The sequence below is a fragment of the Peromyscus maniculatus genome, chromosome 21, assembly GCF_049852395.1.
Source record: "Peromyscus maniculatus bairdii isolate BWxNUB_F1_BW_parent chromosome 21, HU_Pman_BW_mat_3.1, whole genome shotgun sequence".
Classification (NCBI taxonomy): Eukaryota; Metazoa; Chordata; class Mammalia; order Rodentia; family Cricetidae; genus Peromyscus; species Peromyscus maniculatus.
This window is the reverse complement of record NC_134872.1, coordinates 57,886,614-57,911,429: the sequence shown is the minus strand read 5'-3', so window position 1 is coordinate 57,911,429 and position 24,816 is coordinate 57,886,614. Positions and strand designations below refer to the sequence as shown.

The following is a 24,816-nucleotide window of genomic DNA, read 5'->3' as shown; positions in this document are numbered from 1 at the left end:
GCCCCCAGTTAAATGCTTCCTTTTATAAGAGTTGCTTTGGACATGGTGTCTCTTCCCAGCAGTAGTACAGAGATACCTTGCTCATGGCCCTTAATCTTCTGCACATCTAACCTGAGGCCCGTCGATACATCCCGTCGAAGCCCAGCTCTGTGTTCAGGTTGGAGAGCACTTAGATTCTACTCCGCCTCCTCTGTGAATGCTAACCTCATCTGCTAGGGAGGCAACCAAGGCGACGTATGTGAAACCCCGTACTCTCTGGCAGCAGGCTCTTTGGAGAGGCATTTTCCTGATGGTAACAAGCCAAATAGTATCACACATCTGGGGTAAGCTACTCACTGCCTTGGTTTCTGGTGCGACAGAATCACTCCTGCTTTTTAAAGCGGCAGCACAGTAATTACTGCCTCTACTTCCACCTTGTGCAGCAAGTTGAGATAACACTCAAGTGCCACTTAAACTCCTTCCCTCTGTTGTCCCCGTGTGGTGTCTCGTGCACACGTAACCTTGGGACCAACCAGAACTTTCTGTGTAACCTGATCCCTCAGACAGTTGCCAGTCGCTTTAAAAAAAAAAAATATTATTACTTTGTTAAGATAGGATCTCACCGTGTAATCCTGTCTGCTGTGGAACTCATTTGTAGACTAGGCTGGCCTCCAACTAACAGAGGTCTGTCTCCTTGTGCTTCCCAAATGCTGGGGTTCAAAGCACGCGTCCCCACACATGGGCAAAGAAACTGCTTTCTTGTCAGGTCTCACAGGGAAGCTCACGCTGACGGGCCCATTAGACAACCAGTTCCATTGGTAGAGCGTGTGGGGAGCATTTGAAGCTTTGTCCCAAGGTGACCTCTTTCACCTTGAGGGAAGGAGTCATTCCTCCCCCTGAGTTATCTTGGATAGCAAGGCTTTGGGATGTGCAAGGTGCTGGGACAGATAGTGTCCTCCCCATGAACAAGGAGACCAGCTGGTTCCACTTTGGGACCTGGAAGCCGGCTAACTTGCTTTCTACCCCCCCGCCCCCATTCCTTTCCCTTTCTCTTTTCTGTTTCCTTATGCTTGTGGGGGGGGGGGCAGATGACCACTTTGGGTATCATTCTTCCTCAGGTATCATCCACCTTGTTGTCTTTCTTTGTTTGTTTGTTTTTGGTTTCTGTTTTTGAGACCGAGTCTCCCCCTGGCATGGGCCTCACCGAGCAGGCTAGGCTGACTGTCCCATGAGGGTGGCCAGCCAGTGAGTCCCCAGGATCTGCCCATCTCCACTCCCTTAGCTTCAGCATCACAAATGTATGCATCAAATGCGCGAACTGTGCTGGGCATTTCTGTGTGGGTTCTGAGGCTCAAACTCAGGTCCCCATGCTTGAGCAGCAAGCTGTATCGACCAAGCTGTCTCCTCTGCCACCTCAGTGCCATGGTGGCTTCAGCACAGTACCTGGAGGAAGGAATCAATAAATGAGAGAGACTGAAGGACCGTGAGGCTGAATTTCCCTTCCTTTCCCTGTTCTAAGCCCATGTGTTCAAGACACACGCACGGGCCGTCTGAGGACTGAAGTTGGACCACACTATGGGCAGCATGACTACCTTCAGCTGACCCACCCCACCTCAGGCCTCCTTCGGTGCTCTCCCTCAGCACTGTAATGACGGCTGTCCTAAGCAACCGCTCTCCTCTCCTTACCCAAGGCGACATTGTCCTGACTCAGATCATCCCTCCCAGAGTCTTTTGAGGAAATCTGTAAGTCCCCTCCAAGTCCCCAGGACTACCAGATATTTTCTGTCCCTCCTTCTTCGTGACAAGGATGTTGAGAATGTGATGATGAATGGACACGGTCTGCCTTTGAGCAAGGGACAGAACTGTCTCCATCTGTCCAGTCCTGGCTCACCCCATCTTCATCAGCTTTAGAGCAGACTCTCTCCGCATCACAGTCTCACTGGGTCATTAGGTTCTGGGCACAGTGCTCAGGAAGCATGGGGATTAAATCTAGACATCCCGCACAGGTAAACCTTGGGTTCCTGTCCTATTTCTGGAGTTTATTAGCTGTGTGCCTCTGGGCAAGTCTGTTGAGCATTTGAGCATCCCTTTTTTGTGTTCTCAGGGCACGTGAGGGTTTAAAGGAGCGATTTCTGTGGGAGTTCAGAGCAATCATGCACGTGGTAAGAGGCGGGCGGTCACAGTGCCTGGTAGAGCTGGAGGTCTGGAGGTGAAATAGGCGGTCTTGTGTAGGACAGCGTCTGCCATGCTTAGTCTCACCCATTCAAATGTCAATGCCACACTTCCTCTCAGGCTCAGGAGTGAAGTAGTTCCGGGAAGGGTTTTGATCTCAACTGGGTTGCCTCAAATGCTCAGAACAATGTGGTTTGCTTGACCAGCTCCATCTCCAAGGGTGTTTAATTAGATTGATAACCCATCTCCCGATTTGGGGCCCTGGACCCTTAAGGGAAGGGAGGGATCATGTCATTATTTGAACCTCTCTAGCACTGTGTCTTACACAGATCATGTACTCAACAAATACCGAGTAAAAGATTGATTTAATCTGTATAGTGTATGTGCGTTGACACAGTCTCACACTATCGCTGAGGCTGTCCTGGAACTGATTATGTAGCACTGGCTGGCTCAGCTGGCTCAGACTGGCTGTGATCCTCCTGCCTCAGGATCCTGAGTGCTGGGATCTTTATTTTATTTTTTTAAAGACTTCATTTATCTGGAGCCTAGAAACGAGTCTAATACTATGTAAAGATGAGTTTGTAAGGGTTGAAAGTACCTTACCATTGAGCTTTGTGCATGTATGCATTCATGTCTGTGTAAATACACACTGATGCTTTCTTGGATGTATCTGATTAGAAAACTGACCTGGCCATTGTAAGATGGAGAACAAGGAGGTGGCCCTGCCCTGTGGTGGCTCACAGGGAGCTTATCTGTGTATGTGCTGGCTCTGATTGCAAACCCATCAGTCAGTCAAGAGATAAAGGCAGACGGACCCCTAGGAGGCTGGAATTCTGGCTGGAGACTTTGAGGCACCCTAGCAACTAACCGTCCTCCTGGGAACTCACAGGACAAACTTATCCTCCTGAGAAAGTGAAGTCAAGGCTGTGGAGAGTGACAGTCGAGTGTGAATTCAAAACAAAACATTAAATAAAAACAACAACAGCCCCCCATCCCCCAAACACATAAAAGTCCTTAGGCCCTCTGTCAGGGTAACCAGAAGGGATGCCTCAGTCTGGCTTCTGCCCCTCTCCCATCCTCTCGTTCTTCATCTGCTCGGTTTGTTACCTAGGAAGGTTTACTGAGCATCGCCCGTGTCTAGTGTGTGTACAGAGACAAGTGGCTGGACTTCGGAAGGCTCCTAGCGCCCTGGGGTTTGAGGAGACGGAAGTTTCCGGGAGCGGTGTTCCCCCTTGGCATCTCTTTCCTGCTGTACCTCAGACTCCCAGGTTTCCCCCGCAGCCCCAGTTTTCCTGTCTCCCCGTGTCTTTCTTCTTCATGGCCTTTCCCCTGCCCCCCCCCCCCCCCCGACAGACTCAGGCATCCTTCTACCCCTTCCTTTGCTTTCCTTGACAGACCAGCAGCCCGCAGCCGGTGCACCGGCCCCTGACCTCTCCTCAGCACCAGCTTTTGACCCTGCAAGGAAGGTACCAGTGACTCAGCTTCTGGGAGAACACGGACAGGGCTCCCCGCCCTCATGGGGTCCCCCCTACAGTCCAGGATTACCCCCCCACCCCCACCCCCACTCCCACTTTCCGAAGCACCTGCGGGTGCCCAGTGGACTCCTTAGAACTTCGTCTTCTCTTGGTTTCCAGGACCATCCTGGCCTTTCCAACTACGTCGTCTGTGTCTCCTCCATCCCCAGCACACTGAGTGGCCATCACCACAGTGAGCGTGCTTTATGTATGCATACATTTCTGGGTCACTTCTGTCCCAGACCCAAACAGCACTGCTGACAGCTCTCTTTCAAATCATCCACTGCCATCCCCTGTCTGTCACCTGTGCCATCCCTTTCTCTACGTGGTCGCTTCCAAGTTCCTCTGTCTTCTTGTATCCCTTAGGAATAGAGTTGCTAGACGGCCCTGATGGAGGCTAGGGAGGATGCCTGGCTTCCTGTCCTAGACCTTGCGTAAGGCTGGATTCATCAGCAAGCGGGGGTTTGCACGCTGAACACTGGCTGAGAAAGCTGGATGCCCCTCGTCAAGTCCGGGTGAGGTCCAGCCTCCCCTTGGCCCTGTGGTTTTCCTGCTTGCTACTTGGAGTCCCATGCTGGGACTCAGAGGGCCGTGGTGGGAACGGGCCCAGCCTGCCTGAGAGGAAGCACCAAGTCTGGGTGGGCGTTGGTTTGTGTCACTCTTGTTGTTTTGTGACGCCGAGGCTGGGACCCAGGGCCTTTGCACGGGCCGGGCAGGTCCCCGAACACTTAGCAATAGCTTCAGGCCTTTTTCAGTGTCACTTAAAACATCTCATTCAAATTAGAATGCTGAAATTTCTTAGTGATGTAAATAGCAAAGTGTGTCACTTTAAGGAATTATAATTCAGAGGTGAAACAGGGTCTCCCTTTATAGTTTAGGTGGGCCCGGAACTCACACTGTGACCAGGCTAGCTTGAACTCTTTCTTAGCTTTCCTCTTACCTCTGCCATTGAGTACCGGGGTTATAACGTGAACCCCCGCCCGGCTGAAATACGGCGTTTAACCTAACATTGACATTTGCTCAGACCTTGGACCTTGACTAGGGCTGGAGACTCGGGCTTGTGGGTGGGTATGGCTCATGTTTTCCTGAGGCCATGCCTCTGGTGCTAGAGTTGTGCTTCCGTTCGTTCATCATCTGGGAGATCTTGCTTTCCCTGTGCCTTCTCTTCTCCGTTTGTGGTGGATTAACTAAGAATGGCCCCCGTAGTTTCCTATGTTTGAATGCGCAGTCACCAGCGATGTTCCAAAGGATTAGAAAGATTAGGAGGTGTGGCCTTGTTGAAGGAAGTGTGTAGAGTTTGAGGTCTTCAAAAGCTCACGTCAGGCCCAGTCTCTCTTTCTCTGCCTGCAGTTGTGGATGTAGCTCTCAACTACTTACCCAGCATGTCTGCTGTGTTCCCTGCCATGATACTAATGGACTAACCCTCTGAGACTGAAAGTGAGCCCCCAGTTAAATGTTTTCTTCCGTAAGAGTTGCCGTGGTCGTGGTGTCTCTTCACGGCAATAGAACAACGACTAAGGCACTGTATCTTGAAGGGACGATGCATGTCTGGTATTTATTTGCACACAGGGATGTTTGAGTGCTAGATGTTTCTCATTAACCTTCGTGGTGTTGGTTTAAGGTTGTGTGTGTGTGTGTGTGTGTGTGTGTGTGTGTGTGTGTGTGTGTGTGTGTGTGTGTTTGTCTGTGTGTCTGTGTGTGAATAATCACCCTTAAGCTTTGCCTATAAGGTGCCCCCATGAAGACAATTCTGGGTGGGTCTTTGCAAACTCCAGTGGAAAAGGGTTCATGCTCACCCAGATGTTCTGATGCTTCTTCTGTTGGTGCGGGATGCTGTGTGAGAGATAAAGGTGATTCAGAGCAAGACTCAACAGGGCGGAGCTCCTGGGCTGACCACTGTGTCTTCTAACTCCAAGCACCCATTGCTTATTCTCTCCCCAGTTCTTGGCCCTCCATGGAGGAGCCCTGTGCTTAGCATTTGAAAAGCCTCATATTTAAACATGATAGAGGTGAACACCTTCTTCTGCAGACCCTTACACAAACATCCAGGGCAGTAGTACTCGACCTTCCTAATGCTTCAGCCCTTTAATACAGTTTCTCATGTTGTGGTGACCCCCAACCATTAAAAACTATTTTCATTGCTACTCCATAACTGTAATTTTGCTACTGTTAAGAATTATAATGTAAATATCTGTGTTTTCTGATGGTCCTAGGTGGATTCTGTGATAGGGTTGTTTGACCCTCAAGGGGATAGAGAGCCACAGGTTAAGAACCACTGATCTAGGGGAATCCTGAGGCTTCCTGTGAGAATGATCTTGGCCCTGCTGGAAGGCTGGTTTATTGCCCCACCCCCACCCCCAGTTTCCCTTAGCTGACTAGTGAAACTCAAGGCTCATTTTCCCAGCAAGCTTTAGTCCATATGCCAAAACACAGGGGTCAACCTGCTGAGTGGGAGGGTTCCCTGATGGCAAACTGTTCCTGAAAGCAGTTGCGGTAGATCACCAAGGACCCGGGTCTTCCTAGAAATGTGCAAATAAGCAAACAAAAGGCAAATACACCTGGCCTTGCCTCCCTTCTGCTGTGCTGGGTCCATGGACCCTGTAAAGTGAATCGCCCTTTTATTTCCCCAAATTCTGGGCAATGCCAAACATTCCTTGGGATGTTTTTACCTGGCATCCAGTCATAACACTTGCCAGCAATCAATGGCTGGCTGGCTGTTGCAGACCTATCTGAAATGTTCTAGTTACACACACACACACACACACACACACACACACACACACACACACACACACGCGCGCGCGCGCGCGCGCGCGCGCACTGACTTTGTGCTTCATCCTCATGGTATTAAACATTTTTAAAACTACAGTTAAAACAACACTGATACACTGGAGTGGTGCTTCCTTTTCTGTCTAAAAAACAAGTCTAAAAATGTTACCTAATATTGACTCTTAAAAAAAAAATCACTCACAACCCCCAATTCTACTCCCCAAAGTTCCTATCTGGGTTTTAAATTCACTGTAAAAAATGGTATTGCATCTTACCATCTGTTGTTGGATCAAAAGTAAAATACTCGTTTCTGACCAATATGTGTGTCTTGCTCATACACAGCCAGTGTTCTAAACCCTGATGTGTGCATATGTGTTTCAGTACACTGATATTCTTTTTTTTTTAAAAAAAAAAAAATGTTTTTACATGAGCAGCTTTTTTTTTTTTCTGGTTTTGTTTTTATTTAATTCTTAGCCCTCACAGGAAATGTTTTGTGGACATGTTATAATATCAAATGAAGGGAAAAGCTTTGGGAGTGGGTTTAGGTAGGAGAGAAAATGAAGTATATGAACAAGTAAAGACTATTTGGTTAGTTGTGGTGGCACACACCTTTGATCTCAGTACTTGGGACAGGGGGTGGGCAGGGGCAGATGGTTCTCTGAGTTCAAGGCTAACCTGGTCTACATAGCAAGTTCCTGGTAGAAACTTGTGAGATCCCGTCTAAACAAGAAAAGAAAAGAATAGAAAAGATAGGAAAGAAAAGAAAAATATATTCTAAACATCTACTTAGGGCTCTTTTTTAGAGAAGATTGCGTGTGTGTGTGTGTGTGTGTGTGTGTGTGTGTGTGTGTGTGTGTGTGTATGTGTACATTTGCATGTGCATGCATATGGCTATCTGTGCCTCTAGAGGCCAGAAGAGAGCATCAGCTCCCCTGGAGCTGATGTTACAGACAGTTGTGAAATGCGTACTGGGAACTGAACTCTAGTCCTCTGAAAGAGCCAACAAATTCTCTTAACCACTGAGGCAACTCTCCAGACTCCAGATCTCTATCTTTTTAAAAGTTTTTTGTCTTTCATTTTCAAGATTATAATATAATGACATCATTCCTCCTTCTAAACCCTCCCATATACCCCCCTTGTTCTTTTTCAAATTCATGACTTCTTTTTTCATTAATTGCTGTTACATGCACATATAAGCATTTAAGCATATAGCATGCATGTAAAATGCAAGCACTTTTAGGGAAGGATTCCACTATTTCCCGAAAGTGCTTTGAGATTGCACAAAAACACAATTCTCTGAAGGTTATATGTTATAGATATGACGGAAATGGAAACGCCAATCCCTCAGCTACTTCACACTTTATAGCACATGAAATAGGGGGTGTGAACGACAAGTTTGAACAATCTAGATACCTTTTCCTTAAGCTCCTTCTTAAAGATACTAAAAGGGCTGGAGAGATGACTCAGTGGTTATGAGCTTTTCTGCGCTTGCAGAGAACCCAGGTTTGGATCCCAGCACCCACGTGGTGGCTCACAACCATATGTAACTGCAGTTTCAGAGGGTCTGGTGTCCTCTTCTGGTTTCTGCAGGCAACAGGCATATACATGACACACAGACATCCATGTAGACAAAACACTTTCATAAAAGAGAAAAGAGTTAAAAAGCTCTGCATGAGGCAGGAGTGATGGCATGCTCCTGTAATGCCAGCATTCCAGAGGCCAAGGCAGGAGGATGGTGGGTTCAAGGCCCCCGAGGCCAGCCTGGACTACATAGCAAGCTCCTGAAGCCACCGACCAAACACCTCTCCCTGTGCTCCGGTATAAATTCCTTTTTATCCTGGGATAGTTTAGATTTTGGCCTGGTGGATATAATCAGAGTAGCATAACGTTATCATCGCTGTGGCAACAGCAGAGTTTCCCACACGCCTACACCATCGAGCCTTGGTCTACGTACGGCTCCATGACCGGTAACAGCTTTTCTGTTCAGCATCGTGAGCCCGGGCTCTCGAGAACCTGTGGGGTCTGTCCGTTTGGCTTCGCCCCATTCTCGTATCAAGGCCGCCTTTCAGCCCACGAACCAGAATCCCCAGATGTTGCTCACAAGCTACACAGAAAGGTACTGTCAGAACTGTGTCCCCTGGGTCTCAGCCACTCACCCCTTTCCGGTCATCCAGAACGGAGGTTTGCGGAGTGCCAGAGTGAAAAGCATGTTTGTCCCAGCGGTCTGTCTTCTGCCGAGCTGCAGGGAGCTGCAGACCTCAGACACCATTGCCCTGCCATGATCATTGTGCACAAAGCTGATGGCAGACCCACCAGGTTCTCTGCAGGAAGCAGAAGCTTGGGGCACTCCAGAAAAGATGGCTAAAGAACTTTTTTCCTCCCTCCCCTTACATCTCCTCCTCACCAGTTGAGTGTAATTTTCCAGTGCTTTCCTGTCTGACTGAAGTTTTCCTATTCACCACCTTAGCAGAAAGATGTGAAACCAATTTCAGGACCGCTTGCCGGAATCGTCTGACTTCCTGTGATCGCGGCCAAGCTTGGGAAGGAGGCAAGTTCCCCAGCCTCAGCAGGGTGGCTGTCTAGCCTTACCTCAGTAGTTTCAATGAACGAGTGTCTGTGCTTTCAGCGTGGGACCCTCGGCACTCCGTGTTTCTGCCTCTCGGGCAGGATACCAATGGTCCACAGCACTTTCGCAACAGAGCGTTCCTCTTGCCCCAGGCATGCACAGTGGACCCACGCAGCCCCTTGCAAGATCCATTATGCTGATGTGTCTGTGGAGAGAAGGTCAGAATGAGCTGAAGTGAAGGATCCAGCAGTGTGGTCCCTTTTCCTCTTAGTTCTTGCATCTTTCTTTGGTGACTGCCATCGGCTGGCAGTGAAAGGGATGGTGCGTTTTGAAGCCCTGGTGTGCCAGTGCTTGGGACAGGCCATTGACTTTACTCTGTGAGGCAGGGAGGACACCCAGGCTTCCGTTTTCAGAGGGAGAGAAGCAGCACTGTGCTTTAAACTTGAAGATAGACACTTCAGTAAGGCTGTGACTTGGGCATTGAAGGTCAGATGGGCTCAAGAGTGACAGCTCTGTGAGCCTGAACAGAGTTCTTCCCAGGCCTTCATTTCAGCCACCTCCGTGGGCCTGATCATTTCCATGTCTGTCTGTAACAGTGTTGGTCCTTCCAGGGCCATTGAAGGAATTACACTTGATCATTAGAACCGTGCCTGGCACTAAGCAAGCGCTTGGTAGCATCTGTTGTCACTGTTGTTAGTACTGGGGAAAGGAGCCCACAGAAGTGAAATGCATACCTTACCCAAGGGCACCTCGCTGGTCCACAGCAGACCTGGGACTGGACTCTACATCCTGAGTGCTTCATGGAAGCAGCGATCTCCCGGGCATGCTTAGTATCTTTGTAACCAAGAACTCACGTCCGTGTGCCTCTAATAGAACGTGGCATGTGGAATGATTTTGGCTTTGTTATGGCTGTGTGAACACACTCAACATCTCTGGCTTTGTGTTGCACACCATGTTCCAGTTAAAACTGTAACGAAGCTCTCTCTTTCTCTTTGTGTGTGTGTGGGGAGAGAGAGAGCCCCTCCCAAGTAATTTAGTGCTTTCCCTTTGCATTAGTATATTATTAGCACATTGTCACTTTTAACCTTTCACCCACTGAGCTTGGCGTTTAATATGCTATTAAACCCAATATTGTTTCCTATAAACAGCCTTAGAGGGATGAGAAATAATTGGAGTGACATTTTTAATAGGCCCCTGTTTCTCAGCCTCCGTGCTACGTGAACCCCACATTGCACAGAGGGGCTTGTTATTTGTTTGGTCCCTGACCTCAGATCAGGAAAGAGTGATGGAATGAAGATTTGGGGTGCCAAAGGGCTTTCGAAAGCACACAGAGGGGTTTTTTATGAGGGACAAGTAGGGTTACCCTTTGTGGCTAATGCTGCTACTGCTCCCTTCCCCCCTCCCAAGTCCCCTCTCCCCTGCCCCCTTCCTTTAATGGATGTGGTGGACTTAGTAGCTGACCTTATTTTCCTCTTTCAGACCACTAGGAAGGAGTTTAGGCTCCAGACTTCCGGCCAAGTTGAGAGGATGGGTAGGACCTCTTGGCATGCGCTTCTGTGATCAGCCTCGTTCTCTAGTCCTTCTCTTCTGACATGTGATGTCTCTGGGTTCGGTTTTAGTATTCTAGTTTTCGTTAGGATTCTGCTAAGAGCTGTGTTGTGTGCCTGCTAAAGTTGTTTTTGGAGCAAACTTATGAAATCCCAGGTTGATGGTTGCCTGTTTTGCTCGGCTTGCTCACTGGGCGGTAGAAGGCCACCCTGCCTCTCTGTGTCCAGAGTTTCACTTCTTTTCATGTGAAACAGGGAAACTGGCATCTGGGACACACTAGCATGGGGACAAGCAGGGCTTAGAGTTTGTTTCTGCTGCCACAACCCAGAGGGCAGGTATGGAAAAGTACTGGAGTCTAGCATTTTTGCCTTAATTCTGTTCTCTTGGACTTACATTCAGAAAACATGTGTTAGGCATTCATCTGTGGTTACCGACTACTACAGTTGCTTACAGTATGAGTTCATCAAGTGGGCATTTGTGAGACCCCTACTCCATGGGCAGCCCTGGGATGGACACAGTGAGAGAAAACTGTTGTACAGAAACATAACTGTGAGCAGGGGACGGGCTGCAGATCAGACAGTTCTCCTGCGGGATGGCTGTGTCCGTGGGATGAGCATCATGTGATGAACGTGTGTTACCCAGCCAGCTCTGTCCTCTCGCCATTGTGAGTTCGAGGTTATCGAGGCAAGTAAGTTCTTCGTTCTTCTAGAACTTAAATTTGGTGATGTTAACCTCTACCAGGGGCCGATTAAAAAGAACTTGGTGACCCGTGAGACACCGGCAGATATAAAACACTTGCTGTACATGCCTGATGACCTGAGTTCGAGCCCTGCAACCTGTAGTATGAGAGCTGGATCTGGTGGCTCACATCTATAATCCTAGCACTCTTATGGGGCGATAGAAGAGGAAACGGGAGATCGGCTCTAAGTGCACATATGCAGTAGCTGCAGAAACAACAAGAGAGGCTGGGTTATAAACAAGGTGGAAGGTCAGACCTAATTCCTGAAAAGTTGTCCTCTGACCTCCACGTGTGTGCCTGTGCATGCGTGTGTGCACACCCACCCAAACACCAAACAAACAAATCTTGGAATTCCTAATGGAATTGAAATTCAGGTTTGTCCTGATATGTTCATCCATCACTGATTGTAGATTTCATCTGTGTGAGTCTGCTTAATTGACTAAAATTCGCCTGTAACCTCCACATTCATAGCTGGCCCTCCACAGTTGTGTACACAGGTGCAAAAACCTTGATGCCAGCTCAGGTGAAACTAGGCCTGCCTTCCTGTTTCAGCTCTCGTACTGTAAACAAATCATCCTGGTTGAAGTCTATTTAGGGCCATGGTTTTGCATTGTGTGATGTTTGTGGGGTTTCATTCTTTGTAATGGCCCCTAAGTATTTTCCTGAAATGCTACCTATGTTTCTAATCTTAAGAAGGAGACAATGTGCCTTAGGAAGAAACTGTATGCCCTCTGTTGCCTCCTTTGGGCATGAGCTACAGTGCTGTTGACCATGAGTTCAGTGGTAATGAACCAACAGTCTGTATTAAGTGTGTATTAACTAAGGTGGCCTTTAGAAGCAGGCACAAAGCAAGGCTGTATGTTGATCTGGTGAAAGGTGACTGGTCTGTAGTAACCCAATTCTGCGTTTTTCCTGGGTGCAGCGTTTCAGAGTTCAGTGTTTGCAACGGTTCCATAGAACTGCCATGAATGAAAATTGACTGCATATGCAGAGCTAGAGCAAAAATGTATGTAATTCCCAGTCCAGATGCCTACTTCCTGCGCTTTATTTATTTGTCTTGTCTTGTTTGTTTGTTTTAAGTGTAATGGCTCCCAGACTTGGCTGTATGTTAGGATGCTGTGGGAGCTGGACCAAATGCTGATGAGCCAGCCAACTGTGAGGGCCTAGTGTAGTTGCCTGGGGGTATGGCCTGGATATAGAAAAATTTCGAGTTCTTTCAGGAGCTCCATCACAGGCATGGCTGAACAGTGGTGCTCCACACATAGAATTACAATGCTTCTGGGAAATGGATGCTGTCCAACTTAGAGAGGCCCTCTGGGGGCTCACACCACTGTAGACCCACAGCTCCTCCGGGGACAGACAACAGAAACCACAGCAGAAGACCTGTGGCACTGACCAGCATACTCACCAGCCCCACTCAGGAGATACAAGCCAGGAGAGGGTGGACTCAGAGTTGGATGGGTCCTAAGGAAAAGGCCATTGGTGACAGAGGCCAGTTCCCACTAGAGACTGGGGACCTGTCATTAAAGGAAGCAGAGTGCATTTCATTCTTGTCTTGGTCAGTGAGCCGTACCTGAGCACTCGCCGAGTCTGGGTTAGCTGTTTGGGAGGGCATGCAGTGAAAACTGAGATGACGGGACCCCTGCCTTCCAGGAGGTGATGGCCCTCTCTGTGGAGATGGTAGAACAGTAGAGTATGATATGGGCGCTGCTGCCTGTAAGGGGGTGACCTTCTCTAGGAGTAGCCAAAGGCCCTGCAGAGTGTCACAGTCGAGGGGAAGCATGATGGATGCGAGAGACAGGTCCTGACAAATTGTGGGGAGTAGCAGAAGAAGAGGGGTCTGTGAGTAGACTCTTTGCGCTTGAGCCAAAATCGTTATTGTAAGGAAAAAGCGGGCAGCTGGACCAGAAGGAGGTCAGGAATGTAGAACAAGGTCTTACGGACCAAGAATCAGTTTCAGGGGTGGGGGTGGGGGTGGGGAAGAGCACCTTCTCGTGCCTGATCTTATTTGTTCTTCCCCCACACACTTGATAGAGCACACATAGGGCATGAACACAGATGTACGAAGACTTTGCACATAGCCGCCTATAAGAAGTAAATGATACCTAACTACAGAGTAACGAGCCCTTTTCTCCTTAAAGGAGAGGGTGGACTCTGTAGGCTAGGCTAAGGGTAGTCACCCGTCCCTGGCGTGTTCAGGAAGCCATCCTTCACCTGTTTCCACACTGATTTGACTGTGGCCTGGTGTATCTCCCCCCCCCCCCCCCGCCCCACTCTGTGCACACAATTTTCTGCCCTCTGCTTTGGAGAACCCATGACCCCTGGCTGAGGAAGTATCTTCAGAACCTCTGGGGAAGTGGCTTCTCCTCCCCTGACCTTGTGCGTGTCTCGCAGAGTGCTTCTTGGTCCTGACTGTACGTCTGTGGAATTTGAAACAATGCCAAGAGAGAGAGATCACTGCTACTCCAGTCTGTAGCACGCAGCTGAGGAACGGCGCATATCCATGACTTTATAGACAAGGGGTTTGGTTCTGGGTGTGGAATGACTTCCTCGTGGCTACATCTGCATCTCCACTTCAAACCTCCACATTTGGTCATCTCACCCCTGCTGCAAACGGTCCCAAGTACAGATTTGACTATTTGTAACCAGATTGGGACCACAGTCATCTAAAGATAGCTTTCAAAAGCAACAAACCACCGTCGTGGGGTCTGAGAGGTCCTTTCCCTGTGCAATCGGAGGGTAGATGTGAAATGAGGAGCTGGAAGCCACCGTTTCTGAAGCTTGAGTTTAAAACATCAGGGCTGCTGTCCAGTACGCAGGCAACTGAAATGTCTGGGAAGTTGGCTTCGGAGCTGTTAAAAGCTGTGACCTTCCACAGAGCTGGGTGCCCAGAACTAAATCAGTACACGAACCAGTGAACAGCAGAACGGTTTGGACTGCCCGTGGCCGATACAGCTTGCTTCATTCCATCCATAGTGAACACAAGTGTAGTCATTATTTGGGGCCCAGGATGGCTTTGCTTTTCCCGAGCAGGTACTGGGAGGGTTGGATCAAAACCGGTGCTAGCTGTGGGGTAGGTAAGCACCCTGCATTCTGGAGTGGGAATACTGATGTAAAGGATGGGCCCCAAGGCAGGGACCAGCCTCTTCCTGTTCCTTTTGATGTGGCCATGAAAGTAAACAGGAACTTTTCTCCTTTGTTTTCCAGGTCACAGCCAAGACTGCCTTCCTATTTATTTTACCTCAGTATAATGTTAGTGTGCCTACAGCAGGTAAGAAAAGCACTGCTCTTTATCTCTCCTGGTCCTCTTAACCCTGAAGATGGGAGAAACTTCTCTTTTGCTTTATACCTGGCAACTTTTAGATACTCTCTCTCAGATTAGAAATAAACCATGTCTTCCTTCACACAGGGCCATTTCATGAAGGCCACTGACCATAAGTGTCACACCACAAGCTGACCTGTATCTAGTCTTTGCAAGAGCAGCAGAAAGCCTAGCTGTCATGGTTCCCAGTACCACGTGGTCTTCACTAGCAGCTTCCAGTCCAGTTACGGGGCTCCAACTCGAGGAGTAGCAGGGCCACACGGGAGCAGAGCAGGGAGGGAGTGGACCCATTCTGAAATGATGGCTGCTACTCGCTTCCAACCGATCACCGGCCCAGAGGTTGCTGTCAACCCAGAGTGCCTGCACAGTCGCTCTTATCATCACTGTGACCAAATACCTAACAGAAGCAACCTCAGGGGTGAAAGGTTTGTTTGAGCTCACAGCTTCAGAGGGTTCCTGTTGTGGCTTGGTGGTTCTGTGTGCTTGAGCCACAATGGCGGCAGAAGCATATGGCCAAGAAGAGCTCTCCAGCCCATGGCATAAAGGAAGCAGGGAAAGGGTTGACTACTGTTATGAGGCCTTGGTGGGTGGAGCCAAGGTGCCCCACAGTGGGTGACAGACAGAGATGCCATGTAGGGGGCAGAGAAAGGGGGGGAGGGGAAGAGGGAGGGAGGGAGGGAGAGAAGAAGGAGAGAAGTGGGGAGGTGCGCGCTACCCTGTGGCGAGAGAGAGAGAGAGAGAGAGAGAGAGAGAGAGAGAGAGAGAGAGAGAGATGGGGGAGGAGTTCTTTCTTAAAGGGTATAGAATGTAGGATGACCTCAGGATGCTGGGCAGGCCAGGATTCCAAGAAGTGGGTCTGAATGCTAACAAATACAGGAAGGGGGATGGGCCAAGATACCTGCTGGGGTGCACACCCAGGAATCTACTTCTTCCAGGAGAGCTCCTGCTCATCTTGCCATTTTCCAGTGTTACCATCACATTATGACATTATGGGCTCATCATCTGAATAGGTCTGAGTCCTCAGGTTCTGACACCAGACCCACACACCAGAGCCATGCTCTCCTAATCGCCAGGCATTTCTCAATCGATTCAAGTAGACAATCAAGTTAGGTCATCACAATAGCTGAAGTTGTGTCTCTCGAGATAATTTTTATCCCAAGAGAACCAGAAAATATTTCTTCCTGTGTGTAAATACCTCACTTTTTAAATGTTGGCAGCTGATTTTGTAAATGCCACAGAAAGTTAAAAAAAAAAAAAAAATGCAGGAAAGTCAACAGAAACAAGTCAATACATCTGCTGGCCGGGTTATGCTTTTTGACCATGTTTCTGCAGCCTAAGGGTTCTAGGGTCTCAGCCTAGGAATCAGATTTCCGTCCCTCTCACTTATAAAATAGTAAGGCCCCTTCCTTCCTTGATGAAGGAAGAAGGAAGTTTTGCTTGCCGAGTGAAGTTCTTCTCTCATCATTTGATACTAGAGAGGTGAATGGACTTGACTTTTATGTAAAGGTCCTTTATCTGGCTCCAACAGGTATACTTCAAGGATGGGGGGCGGGGCGAGGGCGTAAATGCATGACTCTTTGGCCCATAAAGGTGTAGCCATGAATTTTGCCCGAGTTTCATCCCTGAAGCCAATGTAACCAGACTCCGAGAGCATCCTTGCTTCTGAATGTGTAATACAGTTCCTTTTTTGGAGAGTCAAACTGAGAGATTGTGGTAAGAGAGGGAGAACATTCTTTGCTATGGGAAGAGAAACTTGAGAGTCTCTCTCAGCCTGGGGAACCAGGAAATGCTATGGCCAGACACGTGTGCATTCCAGTGCACACTCTAGTCCTGGCGGGCACAATGAATTTTGTTGCTCAGTGCCACGTGGTCCAAGATCAATGTCAGGCTTCTTTCATTCCCATCGTCTGTCAGTTGTGAGAAACACATAGAACCAGTTGTACTTACAAGTGAGCAGTTTAAATATTTAGTTTTTAAAGTGTAGTAAAATAGCTGGGCATAGTAGTATTTCCCTAGTAACTGGGCGTGTTCCACCCTATCTAGCCCCAAATTTATTATCGCATCCAATTTTAAGTGTGTAGTATGATTGTATGAAGTACACTCACATTATGCTACTTTCCATGTCAAGAACCCTTTTCATCTTGCAGAACTGAACTTTTAGTTATTAAATAATGACTCCCCATAGCAACCATCATTCGCTTTTCTCTATGAATTTGTTGCAATAGGTACTTACATGCATAGGTGTGTGTGTGTGTGTGTGTGTGTGTGTGTGTGTGTGTGTGTGTGTGTTTAGATTTTTGTGACAGGGTCTCACACAATATTAAGCCAGGCTGGTCTTGAACTCAAGGAAATCCTTTGGCTCAGCTTTCAAGTGCTAGGAGTACAGGTGAATGACCACACCAAGTCATAGAATCATATATTATTTAACCTTTGGTTACTGGTTTAAAATTTAAATACATGTTTCCCCCCAATGCATTTACGCAAGCATTACATAACTCTTAGAGAAAATGTATATAGTAGAGACAAGAAGATAACGATCCCATCACTAAGTAAGAACTTCAGTTAAACTATTTTTAGATCCTGATTGATAACTTGCTGTTTTGCTATTAGAATGGGATGGATCTTTCCCATGTGATAATTATAGTCTGTGTTGTAAAACGGCGTGCAGCAGCCTTGGTGGGTTTGAGCCAAGGTGCCCCACAGCGGACGAGGGAGACACGCCATGCAGACATGGAGGGCAGCAGTGTGGCGAGGTGGAAAGTTACACCATGCAGACGTGGTATCTACATGGAAAGTTTTATTATTAAAGGGGGAAGGGAGAGGGAAGAGAGAGAGAGAGAGAGGGAAAGAGAGAAAGCAGAGATGTGTGCAGCCTCATGGAAGGAGAGGGAGAGAGGACGGAAAAGAGAGAGAGAAGGGGGAGGGGTTTTCTCTTAAAGGGGACTTTACATAAGATGACCGGGTCAGGACGCTGGGTGGGTCCCGGAGGGGCAGGCCAGAATGCTGACATTCCCTCACAGTCTGACATTTTGAAAATCTTAAAAGTGAGCAGCTAATGCACAGTTCCTTCATCCCCTTCTCTCCTCCCTTTTCTTTCTTCCACTGGAAGAGGGCTCTTCATGAAGCTTACTGGGTTGGGAGCATTTTGTTTTTCCTCTTCCTTCTCTGCTAAAAGTTAGACACAACTTTAGTCATTCCATTAACCCCACTGAACCGTAAGGTAACGTCTCAGGATGACCGAGTAGAAAATGAAAGAAATGTGGCTTCATGATGATGTCACCAATCGCCACCCACACTTGGACTCACTGCCTCTGGGTTTCTTTCTCTCCTAAATAAAATAAGAATATTATTTTATTTTATATGTATGGGTGTTTTGCTTGCATGTGTATTGGTGAAATTATTAAGACCACTCCACATAGTTAAAAGGAGATTTATTTAATGGCGTAACTTACAAATTAAGGGATAGGTAGGTCCCGGGGTCTGAGGAAGGTGTATCGCAGTCCAGCGGTGTTCTCTGGAGCTCTGCTCGGTCCACCTCCACAGTTCAGGGTCTTGGAACAGAGAGAGCGCTGGCCCATCCAGCTCTCGGGTCTCCAGGCGCCTCCCCTGGCCCCGCCTCGTAGGCGTGACAGTTGCTGAAGCCTCAATGGGGGTTGGAATTTCCAGATCAAAGCTGGAATGGCTATGGCTACCCACTACACATGTGTACCATGTATGTGCAGTGTCCTCAGAAGCACGATATCATTGCATCCCCTGAAACAGGAGTTACAGACAGTTGTGAGCTACCATGTGGGTACTGGGAATCCAGCCTGGGTCCACTGAAGAGACAACCATGCTTTTAATCTCTGAGCCATCTCTCCAGCCCTAATTATTATTATTATTATTATTATTATTACTATTATTATTATTATTATTTTGGTTTTTCGAGACAGGGTTTCTCTGTGTAGCTTTCCTGGAACTCACTTGGTAGCCCAGGCTGGCCTCGAACTCACAGAGATCTCAGAGGAGGCTCTGCCTCCTGAGTGCTGGGATTAAAGATGTGCGCCACCACCGCCCAGCTAATTATTATTTTTTAATGATGGGTTTCATTAGCGTTATCATACATCTGTGTTATTACGCTCTGTGCTTCCTTACCCCTCTCCCGTGGTCTTCCCCCATGCCATGCCTTCCTTTTCTTGGTCCCCTCCCTTCTCGACACGGACTCCCTTTGCTTTCCTGGAACAGGTGTTACATTACACACACACACACACACACACACACACACACACACACACACACATACACACACACACACCTATGTAAGTTTAAATATAGATTCCTCTGTCTTGTTTTATTTAATATTTAATTATTAATTAAAATTTTTTTTTCAAGCCAGGGTTTTTGTAGCCAATTTTCTAAGTGGTCTTATTAAATAAAAAACACGGAGCCAAATACAGGGGTGAAAGCCTTAGACATCAGAGAAGTAGTGAGAGCCTTAACTCACCAGCTCCGTAGCTTCCAAATGCCACCACTTCCTGTCTACCCAGGCTTTTATTGCCTTGCTGTTCTGCCCTCTCATTGTCTTTTAGCCCAGCTAACTCACTTCCTTATCTCTGCCTGTCTGTACAAACCTCCAGGTCTCTATGGTTGGTACTGGGATTAAAGGCGTGTGTCACCACGCTTGGCTCTGTTCCCTAGTGTAGCCTTGAACACACAGAGACCCTGCCTGCCAAGTGATAGGATTAAGGGCGTGTGCTACCACTGCCTGACTTTTGTGTTTACTTAAAACAGCTCGCTATATCCTCTGATCTCTAGGCAAACTTTATTTATTAACATACAAATAAAGTATCGCCACATTTCAGCACAAATAAAATATCACCACAGGTTTCTCTGTGTATAACAACTCTGGCTGCCCTGGAACCCGTTTCGTAGACCAGGGTGGCCTGGAACTCACAGAGATCTGCCTGCCTCTTGACTCCCATGTCCTGAAATTAAAGGCGTGTGCCACTGTGCCTGGCTTGGCTTGTTTTATTTAACATAATCTTCAGCTCAGTCCATTTTATTGTAAATATCCTGATTTCGCTTGTTTTTATGGCTAAATAAAATTCCACATTTACTTTACTCACATATCTGTTGATGGACGTGTGTGCTGGTTCCATTTCTTAGCTAGTGAGAAGAGTGCAATAATTTAATAATGTGGCTGTGCCAGCGTCGGTGTGGGGTGCTGACATGGAGTCCTTTAGGTGTATACTTCCACAGTGGCTGCGTGGGTTTACCTTTCCACCAACACATCCCTATATCCTAGCCAACATTTGTTGTTGTTTGTTTGTTTGTTTTCTTGATGATAGCCATTCTGACTGGTGTGAGGTAGGGGTCCCCAATCAGTTTTAATTTGAATGTCCTTAGTGACTCAGGGTGTTGAACATTTTTTCAAATGTTTCTTTCCGTTCGTGATTCTTTCTTTGAGAACTGACTGTTTAGTTCATGAGCTCGTTTCTGATTGGATGATTGGGGCGGGGTTGGCTGTTTAATTTTTGCAGTTCTTTATTTATCCTAGATATTAATCCCCTGTCTAATATGTAGTTGGCAAAGACCTTCTCCCACTCTGAGGATTAATTTGAGACAGAATCTGGCTGTGTAGCCCTGACTGAGCTGGAACTCACTAGACTCAGTAAGCCTTGAACTGGTGGCCATCCTCCTGTCTCTGCCTCTCTGGTGCTGGGGTTATAGGTAGGCATCAACACAACTGGTTTTTTTTAGGTTGTCCCTGTCAGGTGTTGTTACAGCCACGCAAAAGTAAGAAGACTGAACACACATGTGCCTAAGGCATCTTTTTAACTCCTTCTTGAAGAAATTAGACAGTAAGCAACGCCTTCAACATCTATTTCACTGTCAGGATGACAAGTGTAGACGGTGTTTCAGGCTAGGCCCAAGTCAGAGCTGCTGGGCATAAAGAACTTCCCGTTGAGTCTTGGGAGTGTGCCACTATCTTGCATTATTAGTTTAATTAGTTAATTGCTCACTCTAGAGAAATATGTCTGTGTGTCCTGTATGCCAGCCCTGGTTGTAAAACAATTTAAGGGAGATTTTAAAAAATGGATAATAAATAAGCAGATAATTATAATTGCAATGGGGTGGTGAGGGGAATACACAGAGCTATGAGGTGAAGAAAAAAAATAAATAAAAGCCTGGTGACATAGCCTTCCGAAAAGCTGATTTATAGTGGGATTGGAGAGCGTGCAGTTGTGAATATAGAAGACAGGACAGTTCTGAGGGATCAGCGTGTGTAGGTGTAGACACTCTCAATCGAGAAATAAATGCCTGGGGTGTGCTAGTGGCTGAATGTAGCCAGTGAGCCCACAGCAGCTGGGATTAGCATCTTCCAAGATGTAACTGTGGAATTCTGCTCCTGGAAAGCCCTTCTAGGTCCGTGCGCCCCTGGTGAAGGCCCATTAGAGTGCCTGCCAGATGGGGGGCTTCAGTTGCTTTAGAAAGGGAAGGGAAGGGATGGTTCAGTTGTCTATCTGTCATGGAAATCTTATCATCTGGGACTGTCTGAAATGTGACAAGCAAAAACTGAAGGTTCCAATGAAATCAGAATAGCCTGCTTCATTTTGTTTTGAGCACCTGTGGTGACCAGCCCAGTATGGTAATGCCTGTTTGCCTGGCCGGCAGGAAAGCAAACTTCTCATGGGACAAAAAGATTTTACAATAACAGGTTTGTTAAGGTGATGATTTCTAAATCCCTCCTCACAAATCTCCTTAGGGCAGGAAGTGCTTAGAAATCTATCCTTTTTTTTTTTTTTTTTTAAGTATAACCAGAGTAAACTCTGCCTTTTAAAAATCTCTTCTTTATAATGAATGTCTCATGAGTCCGTGTTTAAAATTGAATTTTGGGTGAGGTGGTAGTTTTGTGCTCATGGCAGGCAGTCCAGGAGTCCTGCTCTTCCCCGCCACTTGAACCAACTCCTTCCTCAGCCTCTCAAGTGCTGGGGTGATAGATGTGAGCCACCAGGCTCAGCTCTCCTTTGTAAATCCCTGGGTCTTCCTGGCTGGGGTTTTCAGGTTTAAGGAACTCAACGTATCTGCGGTGTTGGAGAGGCTCTTCTCTGACCAGTCTTCCCCGCTCTGCTGTTCTTTTCCTACTCTCGTCTCCAGCTTCAAGAATCCTACACTTCTCATCCTGAGTAAACTTAACGGCCTAATCATGGGTGATTTATTTTCTCTCGGTTTGGGGCCTTGGCATCTGAGATCCATGGGACTCAGGCCTTTCTCCCTGTGAGGGTATGCGGGAAGATCTGTTCCCAGCTTCTTGCCACATCAGTTTCACATGCCGCTCCCTCCATGTGCATACTATACTCTCTGTCAAATTTCCCTAGTCCACGATGGCCTCATCTTAACGATGATGTAAAGACATAGGTAAAGAGCCTGGTTTCAAATGAGGTCCCATCCTAGGGTGCCGGGAGGTAGTATATCAAAGTATGAATTCTAAGAGAGACACAAATTAGCCCGGACCACATTCCAGTTGCAAGGTAGACTAGCTGCAAATTGATGGTTTTGTTGCATTGTGATGGGCAGATGAGGCTCCTGCAGAGGTGACCACAGCAGGGATGGGGAGAGGCTGCAGTGCCTGACATACTGACCTCCTGAAGGCTGACCTTGATTAAGGTTGACACTTGATAAAACAGGAAGTCCCGCCCCCACCCCAAACCAAGTCCCAGCTCTTCTCAATACTTCTCTTTGGCATCCTGTGAGGGTTGCCAGAGTTTGCAAACACAAAAACCAGGACCATTTGAATTTCACATGAACATATTTAAAAAATATAGCTCAGGTAACGCATGGGACACCATTATAGAAAATATAATTATGATTCTAGGAAATTAAAGCGTTTTTGTTTTATGGGAAATGGGGTCTTGTTAGGTAGCCTTGGCTGGCCTGGTATTTGATCACCCTATAGTCCAGGCTGGCTCAAACTCAGAGGAATCTTCTTGCCTCAGTCTTCCAGGTGTTGAGATTACAGACATGTCTCACACACCCAGCAAAAATCAATCATTGTTTATATGAAATTCAAATTTAACTCCGTGGTCTGTATACATGTATGTGTGTGTGTGTGTGTGTGTGTGTGTGTGTGTGTGTGTGTGTGTGTTTTGGCTTCCTGATTTTAACTTCATTAGACACATTGAGTTTGACTTTCTCTTTAGAATTCCACAAAGTATCTGGTATCATGGTCAGAAGTATATAGACTTTAAGAGGTCAGAAACTAAGAGAGGTTTGTTTCTTTCCATAGGTGACTCCTCACCTGGTGGCCTCCCTTCTAATGTAGAATAGTTGAGCTTTTGGGTCCCAGCAATTTTTTTAAGTATTTATTTGGGTTGTGTCTCTGATCTGCTAAATGTTTTTGGCAAATGATTTAACATCTAGGGCACCCCAATCCTTCGCAAAACAGGGACTGATGGTCATTGCCTCGACTCGAGGTCCCCTTAAGTGTTTGCAACATAGATTTTCTGTAAACCAAGACCTTTAGCACAACCTGGGAACCCATTAGAAATGCAGATTCTTAGGCCTCCTTCTGTAGCAGCACCCACCCATAGCTGCTCCCCAGTGGAAACTGGGAGGAGTCTGTGCCCAATGAAGTCAGATAGGTCGGGTGTAAATTATGCAGGGCAGGAACTTCAGGTAGTCTTTCAGATGCTCCTGGGCTCTCAAAGGGAAGATGAGGAGAGCCATTCAGTCTGGTTACTCATTTCTATCTTTCTTTTCTCTTTCAGTATTGGTTTTTCATATTGTTTGGCATTTTTTTTTCTTTTTCTTTTTTTTGTTTTTGTTTGTTTGTTTTTCGAGACAGGGTTTCTCTGTGTAGCTTTGGAGCCTGTCCTGGAACTCACTCTGTAGCCCAGGCTGGCCTCGAACTCACAGAGATTCACCTGCCTTTGCCTTCCGAGTGCTGGGATTAAAGGCGTGCACCACCACCGCCTGGTGGTATTTCTATATTATTTGGGTTTTCTTAGTTACTTCACTATTGCTATGAAGAGACACCATGACCAAGAAGAAGAAAATTTGCTGGGGTCTTGCTTACAGTTTCAGAGGATTAGAGTTCACGGTGGGAACATGGCAGTAGTCGGGCATGGTGCTGAAGCAATAGCCCAGAGCTTGCATCTGGTCCCCAAGCACATGGCAGAGAGAGAGAGAGAGCTAACCAGAAGTGGTAACACACCTCCTCCAACAAGGCCACACCTCCTAATCCTTCCTAAACAATTCCACCAGCTGGGGACCAAGCATTTAAATATATGAGCCTATGGGGGTCATTCTTATTGGAACCACCACACTTTAACTATTTGGTGGGGGTGGGGTGGAAGAGGAGGGGAGTATGACTGAATAGACTTGGGTTTCAGCTGGGGCTACAGCTCCCCAGAAGTCATGAACAATTCTGTGGTGCAGTGTATGTGTAACCTAGTTTTTATGTCTACTTGACACAAGCTAGAGTCATCTGAGATGAGGGAACCACAAGTGAGAAATTGCTTCTATAAGATAGGATGTGGGCAAGCTTTTAGGACATTTTCTTAATTAGTGATTAACGTGGGATGGCCCAGGCCACTGTGGTGCTGCTGCCCCTGGGCTGATGTCCTGGGTGCTGTAACAAAGTAGGCTGAGCAAGTCATGAGGAACAAGCCAGAAAGCAGCACTCCTCCTTGGCCTCTGCATCAGTTCTTGCCTTTAGGGTCCTACCTTGTTTGAGTTTCTGCCCTGATTTTTTTTAACGATGAACAGTGATGTGGAAGTGTAAACAAAATACCCCCCCCCCAAGTTGCTTTTGGTCATGGTTTTTAGTCACAGTAATAGACATCCTGACTAAGATAGCATAAGGGAGTCCTGGTAGCTTTGGGGGTCCTGGACCTGCCTGCTATTTTCCACAAAGAACAACAAGGCTGGCATGGAGGGATCTCTTCCAGGAGGCCTTATTTTATAATGGCCAAGGTGATAGACCCGCCCTCTCATTCCGTCCATTTCTGTCGCTTTGATCATCAGTATCCACCACGCTGTGTTTTGCAGCATGAAGAGGTAGAAAGCCTGGGAACCTCCCACCCCGTAGCTTGACTCCTGTTTTCTAGCCCTTTCTGGGATGAGACATACGACGGCCCGTGAAAACAGCCTCATTCAACCCAAGGCTTTTGTCGAGGGATCTGAATGGCTTGTTTTCTCTGCTGGCCAGGCAGGCATTAGTACTGTC

The 24,816-nt window shown here is 47.3% G+C and overlaps 1 protein-coding gene across 2 annotated transcripts in view; it reads left to right on the top strand.

Moving 5' to 3' along the window:
• Tram2 (translocation associated membrane protein 2) overlaps positions 1 to 24,816 on the top strand; it is a 74,164-nt gene that overhangs the window by 25,644 nt on the left and 23,704 nt on the right. The window contains exons 1-2 of one of the 2 annotated variants that reach the window (XM_042265622.2): positions 8,366 to 8,550; positions 14,495 to 14,558. In XM_042265622.2, coding sequence (XP_042121556.2) covers positions 8,395 to 8,550; positions 14,495 to 14,558 — 220 coding nt within the window. In that variant the 5' untranslated portion in view covers positions 8,366 to 8,394. Of the gene's footprint in view, positions 1 to 8,365; positions 8,551 to 14,494; positions 14,559 to 24,816 lie in introns of those variants that run through there. The other variant, XM_006991701.3, reaches the window with a different exon arrangement.